The sequence below is a fragment of the Archocentrus centrarchus genome, chromosome 23, assembly GCF_007364275.1.
Source record: "Archocentrus centrarchus isolate MPI-CPG fArcCen1 chromosome 23, fArcCen1, whole genome shotgun sequence".
Taxonomy (NCBI): Eukaryota; Metazoa; Chordata; class Actinopteri; order Cichliformes; family Cichlidae; genus Archocentrus; species Archocentrus centrarchus.
This window is the reverse complement of record NC_044368.1, coordinates 22,143,793-22,157,765: the sequence shown is the minus strand read 5'-3', so window position 1 is coordinate 22,157,765 and position 13,973 is coordinate 22,143,793. Positions and strand designations below refer to the sequence as shown.

The following is a 13,973-nucleotide window of genomic DNA, read 5'->3' as shown; positions in this document are numbered from 1 at the left end:
TGGACATGCCCTCAGCGCAAGTGAAGTAAAGATCAACAAATGACACCAAAACACATCGTATGGCAACATTCCGTCTTTCTTAAAATCCAGAATGTGTTTCTTAGTTCCCATTGCCTTAAAGGCAGGCTTAGATACTGATCAATATAGAACTGCCTCGCTGAGCCATTAGTGGCAGCATGCACATACATACAAACGCATAATATTTAAAATTTTGGAAGGAACACAAGACAGAATCCATTCACTTGTGTTACAGTGGAAGCGGAAATGCACTCGGCCCGCTGCGGCTTTTGAGTCTTCTTGAGATGAATATCATCATGTGACTTATTGAAAGTTTATCAAACGCTTTCTCTGCAGCTGAGGGCTGTCACTGTTTATGTTTTGCTCAGCAGCGCACAATACCCGCAGGTTCTGATGTCACACTAAAACTGTACAGACTTTGAGAACATGGCAGAAGTTGGAGAAAGTAGCTGAGGGAAAATAATAATGCTGCTAAATCGTGAATTTGAAATCTGAGGTTTTAGTTTCGCTGAGCGCGCTCCCTCCCTCCAACTTTCAGCACTTCTCTTTTCAGCTGAGGCGCGCTGCGCTTTTACGCACAAGTCTAGAGACACTGTCAGAGAGCCATGCAGACCTTCAGTGTATGACGGGGTCCCAGGCAGAATTATCGCTGCTGCTTCAAGATGATCCTGCTGCTCGGTCTGCTTTCTGTCCTCTGGGGAGACCCGGGTCTGTGTCTGGAGCAGGGTGGAGGCTACAGCTTTGATGGAGACATCCGCCAGTTCGCCGTGGCCTCCAACTCGGTTTACATCGCCACAGAGGAGAGGCTGTACCAGCTGAGCCACGACCTGACTCTGATCAACAGTCTGACCCAGAGAGGAATCTTAAAGACCGGGAACCAACCGGAAGATGCGCAGTTTTACCGGGTTTCTGAGACGGCTGCGTGGAACTCAACTTTCAGCATCAACGTATTGTTGCCTTTTACAAAGAGCGACTCAATGATCAGCTGCGGTGTGACTGACGATGACTGCGGTTACTGTGAGGTTCTGGACCTGAAGAACATCTCCAACCTTCTGTACAGGGAACACATCCAGGTGGGACCTCTGAAGCACAGCAGCGCGTCTGTCAGCTTTCTGGTGGATGTGAAGAAGAAAACTCAGACTGACACTTACATTCTGACCGCGATACAACAAAACAAAGAGCAGCCTGAAAACAGCAAGTGCGGCATTAATCACCAAACTATCAACCTTCATGACACAGATAACAAACAGGGCGGAGGGATATTTTCTCTAACTGATGGAGCTTCAGGCACTCCTGGGATCAAAAGTAAAGGCGATGTGGAGTTTGTTGATGGATTTCAGATCAGTTCAACCATCTATCTGTTCTCCAACGCGCTCTCAGATCAAACAAACAGAGTCCGTCTCATTTGGCTTCAAGGCGATAAAAGCAAAACGGATGCACTGAAGTCGCTGCGGGGCGCGACTCTCAGCACCTTTGACGGTGAGAGCAGCAGACTCGTGGCCTCCTCGGTCATCCCGGGGGAGCAGCCGGTGCTTTGGAGCGGCGTGTTCAGTGTGGATGGAGGAGACACCAACACCGAGCTGATAGTGTTTGACATCAGCGCTGATTCCAGCAGAGGGACCGATAAAGATCCAGACTTCTACACCTCTGCGCCATCGAGAGTGACGGTGGGTCGCTGTGTAACTTATAAACGTGTTTTGAATGGTTCCACCTGTGGCTCCACTGTTGTATCTGTACATTGTTGCACGCAATAAGCTTAAAGGGAGGCAGGTTAATCCATTAGTGTTCTCAAAAACTAGAAACAAATCAAATTGAATCAACTGATTCAGTGCACTGACAGAGAATTTAACACAAGAATTGGCTGTGAAGCACCAAACACGTATTCAGTAAAATAGAAGTGCAAGGCAATAAAATGTCATTCTTAAAGAATTGTGAATGGGACAAAATACACACTTTATCTCAAGTAAGTTTCTATACAGTATTGTATTATTTCCAATGTTTGATTAAAGATACAACAGTCAGAATTGTTTAAAGTGCTGATATACACTACTCACAAAAAGTTAGGGATATTTGGCTTTTGGGTGAAATTTCAGGATGAGCCTAAAATGCATTCAAACCTTTACAGGTGAACTTAATGTGACCTTCTCTAAGCTTTTGAATGCACATGTCCAACTGTTAAATGTTTCAGAACTTTTTGCACAAGTTGCTGTTCTCTAACGAGGAGCTTAACGGCAAAATTCACAACAGGCCAATAACTGTCCGGGTTCAGTTAGAGCTGGTGTTTAAACAGTCGTCCTCATCATGACATATGCAAAAGTTTGGGCACCCCTGATAACTTTCATGATTTTCCTGGTTGGTTCAGCAGTTTCAGTTAAATATATCATATAGCAGACGAACACAGTGATATTTGATAAGTGAAATTAAGTTTATAGGATTTACAGAAAGTGTGTAATAATTATTTAAACAAAATTAGGCAGGTGAGTAAGTTTGGACACCCTTGTGGTTTTACTGATTTGAATACCTTTAGCACTAATTATTGGAACACAAATTTGTTTTGTAAGCTCATTGACCCTTGACCTACATAAACAGGTGAATCCAATTATAAGAAAGCGTTAAGGTGGCCAATTGCAAGTGTTTCTCTTCTTTGCATCTTCTCTGAAGAGTGGCAACATGGGAGCCTCAAACAACTCTCAAATGAGCTGAAAACAAAGATTGTTTAACATCCTGGTTTAGGGGAAGGGTCCAAAAAGCTCTCTCAGAGATTTCAGCTGTCAGTTTCCACAGTGAGGAACATAGTGAGGAAATGGAAGCCCACAGGCACAGTTCTAGTTAAGGCCCGAAGTGGCAGGCCAAGAAAAATCTCAGATAGGCAGAGGCGAAGGATGGTGAGAACAGTCATAGTCAACCCACAGAGCAGCTCCAAAGACCTACAACATCATCTTGCTGCAGATGGTGTCACTGTGCGTCGTTCAACTATTCAGCGCACTTTGCACAAGGAGAGGCTGTATGGGAGAGTAATGCAGAAGAAGCCTTTTCTGCACACACACCACAAACAGAGTCACTTGAGATCTGCTAAAGCACATTTGGACAAGCCAGCTTCATTTTGGAATAAGGTGCTGTGGACTAATGACACTAAAATTTAGTTATTTGGACATAACAAGGGGTGGTATGCATGGCAGAAAAAGAACACAGCACTCCAAGACAAACACTTGGTGCCCACAGTAAAATTTGGTGGTGGTTCCATCATGCTGTGGGGCTGTGTGGCCAGTGCATGTACTGGGAATCTTGTTAAAGCTGAGGGTCTCATGAATTCCAGTCAATATCAGCAGATTCTTGAGAACAATGTTCAAGAATCAGCGACAAAGTTGAAGTTGCTCTGGGGCTGGATACTTCAACGAGACAACGACCCTAAACACTTCTCAAAATCTACTGAGGCATTCATGTAGAGGAACAAGTCCAATGTTCTGGAACGGCCATCTCAGTCCCCAGACCTGAATATTATTGAAGATCTGTGGTGTGATTTAAAGCGGGCTGTCCATGCTCAGAAACCATCAAACCTGACTGAACTGGAGATGTTTTGTAAAGAAGAATGGTCCAAAATACCTTCAACCAGAATCCAGACTCTCATTGGAAGCTATAGGAAGCATTTAGAGGCTGTTATTTCTGCAAATGGAGGATCTACTAAATATTGATGTCATTTTTCTGTTGGGGTGCCCAAACTTATGAACCTGCCTAATTTTGTTTAAATAATTATTGCACACTTTCTGTAAATCCTATGAACTTCATTTCACTTCTCAAATATCACTGTGTTCGTCTGCAACCAATGATTCATAAAGGAAAATCATGAAAATTATCAGGGGTGCCCAAACCTTTGCATACCACTGTAACTGTAATTTTCTGATTGTGTTCCTCTGATGTTATCAAACCTAAAAGGTGGAGATGTCATGGTTGGTTTTGTGGATTTAAACTGGGTGGTTTAATTATACATGAAATCATTTGCCAGATTGTACACAGGTAGTCTATGATGGTGTGCTGCCTGATGGTGTTTCACTAGAACTAACAAAAGAATTCTTTGTCCTATAAATGACTGATTACAAACTTTTTTAAATTAATAAGCAGCATCATTTTGGTATTTTAAAATGCTGAAATGTGCTGGTTTCTTCAGTCCATCATCAACAATAAATCTTAGTACTGCTTGGAATTCTTGGAATAACCTTTAGTGCTTCTATTGGAGTTCATCTTGTGTCCCATCGTTTTTAGAGTGCTGCTGCTTCTTCACTCTCTGGCTGTTTCTGAAATTAAGGGTGTTTCATTGTGTTAAGTTGTACTGAGTCATTTTGACAGATAAGTGTCACGTCTGACACTGGCACACTGTCTCTAACAGCTGCTGATGGCTAAACCATTCTTCACCTGTTAGTGGGGCTCTGTTCGCCTTACACCTGAAATTAATTTAATAATAGCTGACTGCCCTCAGTTTGCTTTCTTTTTATTTTTTTGATACCCTGATGTTGCTTTGTTGCTGTGCCGTCCAAGAACGGGGTGGACTAAACTATTTTCCATCATTTGTAAGGGTGGAAGGTGGCATGGGAGAGCATCTACTATTGTTTGGACTCATAGTTCAGTCACCCAAGCAATTTATTCATGCAGTTTCAATTATAACACTAATTAATGAGAACTTAAAACAAAAAAATCAAAATGCAAACAAAAAGAAACTTTTCATTCCAGCCTTATAAAGCCTCCTTCTGCCACTGTGGCTCTGGACTGTCAGTCCCACTTTTCCCCACACTGCCATGCTCCAGGTGAGAGGTCAGTTTATGAATCACTGTGTTTTCATATGACTTGATAAAGATTAATAATCAGAATAATAGTTGTCCACATGCTTGATGAAATGCTGCTGACAACAAGGCAGGCAACATTTCTGAAGTACATGTAGTAAATTCTGTTTGTTCAGCATATTTGATGTTTAATTTTACTACCTTGATTCATGTTCACAACATGTAATCAAAGTGTAAACAAAAATAACTAATAATAATTATAAACAACATGAAAAATAGCAGTTAATTAGGTTTGGGTGACAACAGGCTGTTTCTATATTATATTTCGAATACTTTCGAGTAGTTCTAATTATTATAATTAATTATATGATTATTATTAATCTCTGGCTCTCTTCCACAGTGTGTCTTTTGTCCTGTCTCTCTCCCCTCAGCCCAACCGGTCACAGCAGATGACTGACCCTCCCTGACCCTGGTTCTGCTGGAGGTTTCTTCCTGTTAAAAGGGAGTTTTTCCTTCCCACTGTCACCAAGTGCTTGCTCATAGGGGGTCATTCTGACTGTTGGGTTTTCTCTGTATTATTGTAGGGTCTTTACCCACAATACAAAGCGCCTTGAGGCAACTGTTTGTTGTGTTTTTGCGCTATATAAATAAAATTGAATTGAATTGAACTGAATTGAATCTTGAAGTATCTTTAAAATATCAGATCTGATGATTGGTGTATTTGTTTCTCAGCCAAAGATCCTGAAACCAAAGGCGGTGCTCTTCAGGCAGCGCTCCATGACCTCTGTGCTGGCAGTGAGGCAGAGAGGCTGGACGGTTTTCTTCATTGGAACAGGAGACGGGCAGCTCATTAAGGTGTGTATAAACAGTGAGTGTGTAAGTATTATTGTGGAAAAAGTATTTAGTCAATCAGCCTGATTCTTAATCAAACACAGAAAGTGCTGCATTCAAAGTAAATTTACTGAATTAATATTTATTAGTAAAATCATGATTGACCATTGATCCACGATAAATACCAAAGAAAATAAATCAAAAATGAAAATTATTCACAATTTTCACCTAATTTTCTTGCATTAGTCAAACTGTTATCACTTGTGGTCTCACTAGTTTCTTCTTTGTCTGCTCTCAGTCTCAGTGTAAGTGCACCAGCTCACATCAGTTTGGTTGATAAAATTAAACCATCCTGTCCGCTTGACATTTTGCCAGCCTCACAATTCAAAAAGGTCATTTGTGTCATTGAGCCGTGTGTTCTCAGGAGGATTTAAAAAATTCCTTTTATCTCCAAACTTTTAGAAAAAGTGGTGTCAAACCAGCTTACAGAGGTTCTAACTACACATAAGGTCTGGTTATCGTCACATGCACTCTACTGAAACAGCTCTTCTTAGAGTTTTGAAATATGTTTTAATGCACATCGCTGCCTCACCTCTGGATAGATTTCTTTTTATGTCTTCAACAGGAGCTTTTCAATTATTTCTGATAATTTTCTGTCCTCTTCTGACACTTTATCTTGTGGTGTGCCCCAAGGTTCAGTCCAGGGGCCAATCATGTTTGCCATGTTTATGGTTTCACTTGGACACATCCTGAATAAATCTGAAGACATATGATACCGCTGTTATGCAGATGATATCCAGCTGTCCATGTCATTCAAACCCCAGAATGACCCCAAAGTATCTGTCCTTCAGGACTGCATTCATATTATAAACAACTGGATATAAATAATCTTTATTTACTTATTTACACACATGCAGGATTTGCAGGTAAAGTTAAACAATATTAATGTAGCTGATAACGACACATAATGTTATCCTGAGTGCAAAAAAGGTGAGGAAGAGAGAGAGAAGCTGGCTGTGAAGCCAATATGACAAGATGCAGCTTTTTTCTAAAGGCTGATTTTTATAATACCTGGTTCACTTTTCTGTTTGTTGTGTGCATATTAAATAGGAGTACGAGCAGCACAAACACGGTTGCATCACATGCTGCAAAGAGGTGAATGATGAAATAAGGAAACACATTAGAAGTCACCAGAAACATCAGCAGTGTTTTCAACACTTTTTTTCTGTCCTGCTGTGAGTTTTTATCAGTGTGAGAGGACAAACAGCCTCTCTACACTGAGGGGAAGCATATTTGACTAACCAGCCTTATTTCTGGTTTAGTGGTCAGATAAAAGGAAGCAAACGAAATGTGCATTAAACAGAAACACTTTAATTATTTTCATCACAAATTCTTGTTGTCAGCTTGCTGTGGACAGGAACTATCACTCTGCCTGTCCCACGGTGCTCTACTGGACCGACGACGACCGCAAAGTGTTTCCCAAACTGCATCTGGATCCAGTGGATCATAAACATGTGTATGTGCCATTTAGAAACCAGGTACTTGTGTTATTTATGTATTATATTAATGTCACATGTACCTGAGCTGCATGTTAAAGTGTTTCTGAATGTTTTTGTTGATCTAGATGAAGCGAGTTCCTGTGTCAAAGTGCAGCACATACACAAACGTGCAGGAGTGTTGGTCTGCACAGGATCCATACTGTGTGTGGTGTGGCTCTAAAAGAAGGTCAGAGAAACCACATCTGCAGCTGACGTATTCAAACAGTTCTGAACTTGGTGATCATGAATTTTTCTTTTCCTAGCTGCACGTTTGAAGGTGACTGCACGGATTCAGACTGGCTGTCCATTCCTGATGATTCCCAACACAAAATGATTTCCCACAAAGTGGAAAAGGACACAAACGGACAGGTGCAGCCTACAAACACACTTACAGATGTCATCAGTTGTAACTTTCAGTTATTTGTCACTTACATGCTGTCTTTTTCAGATCTCACTAAAAATCCACACACACCTGACTGTGGGCCAGGAGGCAGCGTCTAACTTCACCTGTCACTTCTCTGCAACTTCCAGAGAGCTTTGCAGTCAGATCAACCCTCCTCCACAGTTCCCACAATGCACCTGTGTCCTGTCTGATGGAACACTTCCTCCTGATGGTCAGTGATGTTTCATAAATAAGCCAAGGATGGAAATACTTTGAAGTCAAACCTGCTTATTGATTTGCAACATTTTCCAAAACAGCAAAATACATGCAGAAATATTAATGACAGAGCCGACTCTGACAGATTAAATATTTCCCAGCTGACAAATCTGAGCTGTTTGTTATATATTTTTGCAACTCATTAAGCAAATACATCTAACATAAGTGAAGATCCTGACATTGATCATATTATTTTTATTTAACAGGCCTGAATGTCACAGTAAAATTTAGACTTGGGACGACAGAACTGTCAGAAGGACTGAGGTTAACCAGCTGCTCTGACATCAGCGGACCACCAACTTCTGTTTTGTAAGTTCAGTCAGATTATAAAGAAATCCCATTTATTTAAAACAATAGATCCACATGAACAGATAATGGCATATATAGTTTGGATATATTTTATTCAGTTTACCCTCTAAAAAACTAAATGAAAAAATAAAAACAAACATTTGCAGAGAGATGAATTGTATATATGTGTGATTATTGTGTATGGTTTGTAGTTCACTTTGCGTTATTGTGAGTATTTTAATTTAATATAGAAAAAGACAATGTCAGGTTATATCATGTGATCTGTGTGCCATCAATAGATTACTACTAAGCAGTCTCTTTGTTATACGTTGTATTTTTGGACATTATGATCCATATTATCATTTTTTGGTGCTGCTCTCAACACAAACATGTGATTGTTTTGTCTTCAGGTGTCAGCAGTGCATCCAGGCTGGTTGTGGATGGAGTAATGGTAGATGTTCTTGGGCCAATCAAGGAGAGACTAATGTAAAAATGCATGTTTTTAGTTTACCTAGTTCAGGTGTCATTGAGCTACATGCACCACTCTGTGTATTAAGGCTCTTTTGTTTGTATGTTTGTATTTCTTATCATATACCTAAATGCTCCATCAGTCCACGATCTTTACATTTCTTTTTAGTTCAAATATCTATTACCTCTCAAAAGCAGCTGTATTTAATACAAATATATGATAGTTGTGACAGATGACAAATAGCAGTAAAGCTTCCTTACAAAAAAATGAGTTTAATCATTTTCGCTTCTGAATCAGAGAAGTTCCTTTCTTCGCAATGCCACATATTTTTTTTATGTTTCAGCAAATTTTACTATATTTTTAAGTTGGATTATAAATTTAGCATGTCTTTTTTTTTTTTTTTGCTCAGAGTGACTTATTTGCTCAGTCTAACAAAGGCCAAAAGCAGCACAGTCTCTGAGAGCTGTAAAAATAAAATTCAGATATGTGAATATGTAAGAAAGGCTCATCAATATCACTGCATCATCATTAAGGCAGGAGTGGATCTGACTCCAGTTACAATGGTCTGTTCTGGTAAATTCACTTGTTGCTGTTTCTGCATCAATGATGAAGCCAACAAATGCTTCAAGCAGCTCACAGACATGAGCAGCGCCCTCAGCAGATCAATAAAATGTCATTTAGTTTTTTGGTTAACGTTATTCACAACAGATCCTGGATCAGATGTAACAGTGTCTTTGAAGTAACTGTAAACCTGCCATATTTATTTCCCTCTTCTTCCTCCTGCAGCACAGCGTTTGCCAAATATCTGGGAAGAACTTCTCTGTGAGTCTGAACTTCACTCCTCAAACACGTTGTTCCTCTGACAATTTATTCAGTTTTAGTCGAGGTTCTAACATCAGTAGATGGTCGTGTATTAAAGCTGATTATTTTTGTGTTTTGCTGTCAGATCCCAGAGATCTCCTCCATCTCTCCCAGTGAGGTGTCTTTCTATGGGAGGAACAACGCAGAGCTATCAGGCCGTAACCTCAGAGATGTGACTGCAGTGAGGATCCAGGCAGATACTGACTGTACTCCAAAAGAGTGAGTCACTTTACAGATGACTGAGACTACACTTTGACCACAAATTAAATTTTTAATTATAAAACTTATTCCAGAGTAATATCACTCATATCGAAATGTGGAATAAATATTTGAAGTAAAATGTTTTTGTCAGAGTTTCTTACTGAAACTAAAACTGAGAGTTCTTCTTTAGGATTTCAGGAAATTAAAATGAATTCTTTTCACAATTTTTTGGGATGATCTGCCTCTTTGGGCCTCTTTTTAGGTCTTTATTTATTTGGTAATCACAGTGAAAACACCAGATGTGTTAAACCCATGAAACACACACCTTGGTAGTTACTGGCATTATCTGGAAAAATTCTGCTGCTCAGCTTTTGTCTGGTTTCAGGTTTTATGTGTGTTGTGATGATGTGACTGACTCTGTTTCTCTCTCTGTGTGTGCTGGTCAGCTCTCCAGTTTGGGACAACACTGGTGTCAGTGTGAAGTTCCACATTCCCAGGTCAGATATCAAAGGTGTGGTCAACGTATGCGCTCTCCTCCCAGATGGTAGTTGCCATGGCAAAGCTAAAATCACCTACAGCTCATCACCGTCCTGCTCCGAAATTATTCCAAGCAACAGCTGGGTCAGGTATGTTTAGTTTTGCTGAAGCCTCCAAACAAACAGAGTTATTCAGATACAGAATTTCTACCAGCCAAATCAATTCAATTCAATTTTATTTATATAGCACCAAATCACAACAAACGTCGCCTCAAGGCTACTGGAGGCCAAAGTAATGCCATCCAGAGTAAGTATCTGGTTTGACACAATGTTTCTAAGATTTGTGTGGCCGAGTACAAGAATTTCAGTTTTATCTTAATTTAGAAGCAGGAAATTAGAGGTCATCCAGGCCTTAATGTCTTTAAGACATTCCTGCAGTTTAACTAATTGATGTGTAGATAAAGCTCAGTATCATCTGCATAACAATGAAAATTGATGCAATGGTTTCTAATAATACTGCCTATGGGAAGCATGTATAATGTAAATATAATTGTTTCTAGAACAGAACCCTATGGAACTCCATAATTAACCTTCATGTGTGAAGAAGACTCCCCATTTACATGAACAAATTGGAGTCTATGTAGACAAATAATTCAAACCACAAAAGTTGACAACAGAAACTTCACTTAGATTAGGTGCTGCTACATGCTGCTGTAAGATATTTACCAAAAGAGGGAGGAAGTTTTACAGTGACTTCAGTTTAATGGAAACTTTAATTATTTTTGAGACAGAGGTCAGCACTAACAGCTTCAACACAAGAAGCATCTTTTAGAGATCATTTCAGTGGGAAGACTTCTTGAGGCAAGAAGAGCTGATAATAAATCTTATACATTTAAAATTAAGACTTTGGTTTAAAAACCAAAGCAAAAACCAAACATCACAGTTTCTATCAGTTTAGCATTTTAGCTGCGTGCTTTACAAGCATTCGTCTTTACATTTACTTCAGAGCATTTCAAATGCAACCTGTTCTGTACTTTAGTACCAGAAATAGAACTGAGCGAATGTTCACATATATGAACCCAAAGTAGAAGCTCATATTTCAATTTTAATTATGCCAATGATTAATTATGCTTTAATCAACTCCATAAAGTTCAACAATGATGGCAAGAAAATATTTAATGTAAGATCAAACTATTTTGGGGGGGTGGGGGGGTGGTGGTATTTTTCTTTTTAAATAAATAAATTAAAAACCGTGTATTATCTTACCTTTATTTGAAGATGAAGTCAATGTGCCTGTCCTGCTGCTGGTACAGCACTGCCCCCTATCGGTGCGGCACGGCACTTTGTCTCATCCTGTGTATTTTCACCGTGCTTTTATGAGCGATCACCAGTCCCATCGCCAGATCTCAGTCTTAAGGAGGGCTTATGAAATCCAACAGGGGGGGCACCACTATTATTAGCTTGATTAGTGATCTGGCTTGGGTGAGCGGGCCAGGGCGGGCCCAAGCGTATCAGTGGGCGGGCACGGCCCCCTAGGGCCCGCCCATAGCGACGGGTCTGGCGATCACAAAGAATAAACATGTCACACACATTCATTCACTATTTTAGACAGACTGTGGAACATCAGCATGTGCAGCACGTGTAATCAAACATGAATATTGGTGATATAAAGACAGACAGCAATGGACATGCGCCAACCGCCTGATTCGTTTATTGTGACACAGCGCCACCAGAGGTGAGGCGCAGCACTGCACTGCCTCACCCCGCATTTCTTCCATGTGTAAATTCCGCGATTTTGACCTTTTAAAGTGTTGAAATAATTCAAAAAACAGTTTTGTAAAACAGTTTTATGGAACAGTCAAGTGGTCAAATGTATTTTCTCTTATCATTGTTAATATTTTGCTTGTCATGATGACAGGTGAGCAACTGTCTCACCTGTCATCTTGACTGCACATCACTGGCTTCAGCATGCTTAAAGTGACACATGTATTATTTTGTCATCAATAAATTATCACCTAAATCTAGAATGATTATCATCAAACAAGACAAAAGGTCTAAAAGTTCTTGCATTGTGTTCTCATTTATATGGTTTCAAAGTTGTTGTATACCTGTAAACGTGCTAGGACGGATTGTAAGATGGAGTTACAAGTATGATGAGAGCGCTTCAATGCTAATAACGACCAAAAGTTCTACAGAAATTTTAGGATGCAATTTTTGGGTCGTGCCCGCTGCTTTCACAGGAACTTCAGTTTTGAGACACATTTTCCAGGAAGCAGCAGAGGAAGAGTTACAAGTTAAGGGCCATCTGATGGGGAAAGAGAACCACTTCCCAAAATCTGTCTTTCACTAAAAGGCAACTTCCACTTAGCATTGCAACAACTAAAAAAATAGCATTTTGTCAAATAGCAATGCAAGAGTTTGATACCAATTTGTGTGCTTGAAGAGGTGCATATTAAGCACCTATCATAACCTGGGCATTGGTTTGTTACTAATTCAATTCAGTTTTATTTATATAGCGCCAAATCACAACAGTTACCTCAAGGTGCTTTGTATTGTAGATAAAGACCCTACAATAACACAGAGAAAACCCAACAGTCAAAACGACCCCCTATGAGCAGCACTTGGTGACAGTGGGAAGGAAAAACTCCCTTTTAACAGGAAGAAACCTCCAGCAGAGCCAGGCTCAGGGAGGGGCAGTCATCTGCTGTGACCGGTTGGAGCTGAGGGGAGAGAAAAAAAGACATGCTGTGGAAGAGAGACAGAGATTAATAAGAGACAAAGATTAAAAATAATTAATGATTAAATGCAGAGTGGAGTATAAACAAAGTAAATAAGGTGAATGAAAAGAAACAGTGCATTATGGGAACCCCCCAGCAGCCTAGGCCTATAGCAGCATAACTCAGGGATGGTTCAGGGTCACCTGATCCAGCCCTAACTATAAGCTTTAACATAATGTGTGTTTCCAGTTTTATGCCAACATAATTAAATGTTGTGACTATATTTGATTTTTAAAGATTGTTTGGTTCAGATGAAAAGAAAGTGGAATCAAGTTAAAGTTTCTTGTTGGTTTTTCAGTCCATCAGAGACTCAAGAGAACATCTCAGCAACATTATCCATATCCATAACATTTCTTATGGATATTCATGACCTCAGAGGATGACTCAGAGCACTCTCATATGTAGATAATTCTTACATAAAATCAGCCAGTGGCAGCTACTAATGCATTTCTTACCATCATTATTAAAAAAGAAGTCAGTATTAATGTTCTCTGTTCTGGTTTCTGTGTCCTACAGTGGGAAGAGAACTGTCACACTTATGGGGTCCCACCTGGACTTTGTTGAAGGGGTCGTACACAGCCACACCGCACAGGATGTCATAGTTCCCATCAGCAGCAGTGATCAGGTGGGTCTGCAGACCCAAACAACGAACCACTGAATTCAAATGTCATGAAGATTAAAGATTTTTAGAGAGTTGCTCTTTCTCACATGAAGCACACAACAGGAAATAGTCCACATCAAACACTACTGGAAGTTTAGGGAAAAAGCACCTGGATAGGACACACTGCAAATTCACCTATTAGTTACCTTGTCTGTTCTCACATGGGCTCAGCTGGGCATTACACCAACGTTGTACAAGTGAGCAGGTTCAAATCTTTGTCTGATCCAACTGATTTGGACATTTTTGGACATTTTAGGGCTGTAGGGATGTGCAAAAATGGTTTTAATTATTCAATGGGACACCTTGTGTTACTGCTTTAGAGTACTTTACCATGTTGTATCAAAAAGGGATCAAATACAGTGTGTTTGAATATGTCACGTCATCTCATGTAAACTAATCATGTTTGATTGCAAGTGTGAA

The 13,973-nt window shown here is 39.9% G+C and overlaps 1 protein-coding gene across 1 annotated transcript in view; it reads left to right on the top strand.

Moving 5' to 3' along the window:
* Positions 1 to 382: 382 nt before the first annotated feature.
* The window catches only part of plxnc1 (plexin C1), a 31,752-nt gene continuing 18,161 nt past the window's right edge, over positions 383 to 13,973 (top strand). Inside the window, exons 1-12 of the mRNA XM_030720345.1 lie at positions 383 to 1,685; positions 5,526 to 5,648; positions 7,028 to 7,162; positions 7,249 to 7,349; positions 7,426 to 7,531; positions 7,611 to 7,776; positions 8,027 to 8,129; positions 8,519 to 8,594; positions 9,364 to 9,399; positions 9,524 to 9,657; positions 10,086 to 10,265; positions 13,409 to 13,517. Of these exons, the coding sequence (XP_030576205.1) occupies positions 681 to 1,685; positions 5,526 to 5,648; positions 7,028 to 7,162; positions 7,249 to 7,349; positions 7,426 to 7,531; positions 7,611 to 7,776; positions 8,027 to 8,129; positions 8,519 to 8,594; positions 9,364 to 9,399; positions 9,524 to 9,657; positions 10,086 to 10,265; positions 13,409 to 13,517 (2,274 nt within the window). The 5' untranslated portion in view covers positions 383 to 680. The remainder of the gene's footprint in view (positions 1,686 to 5,525; positions 5,649 to 7,027; positions 7,163 to 7,248; positions 7,350 to 7,425; positions 7,532 to 7,610; positions 7,777 to 8,026; positions 8,130 to 8,518; positions 8,595 to 9,363; positions 9,400 to 9,523; positions 9,658 to 10,085; positions 10,266 to 13,408; positions 13,518 to 13,973) is intronic.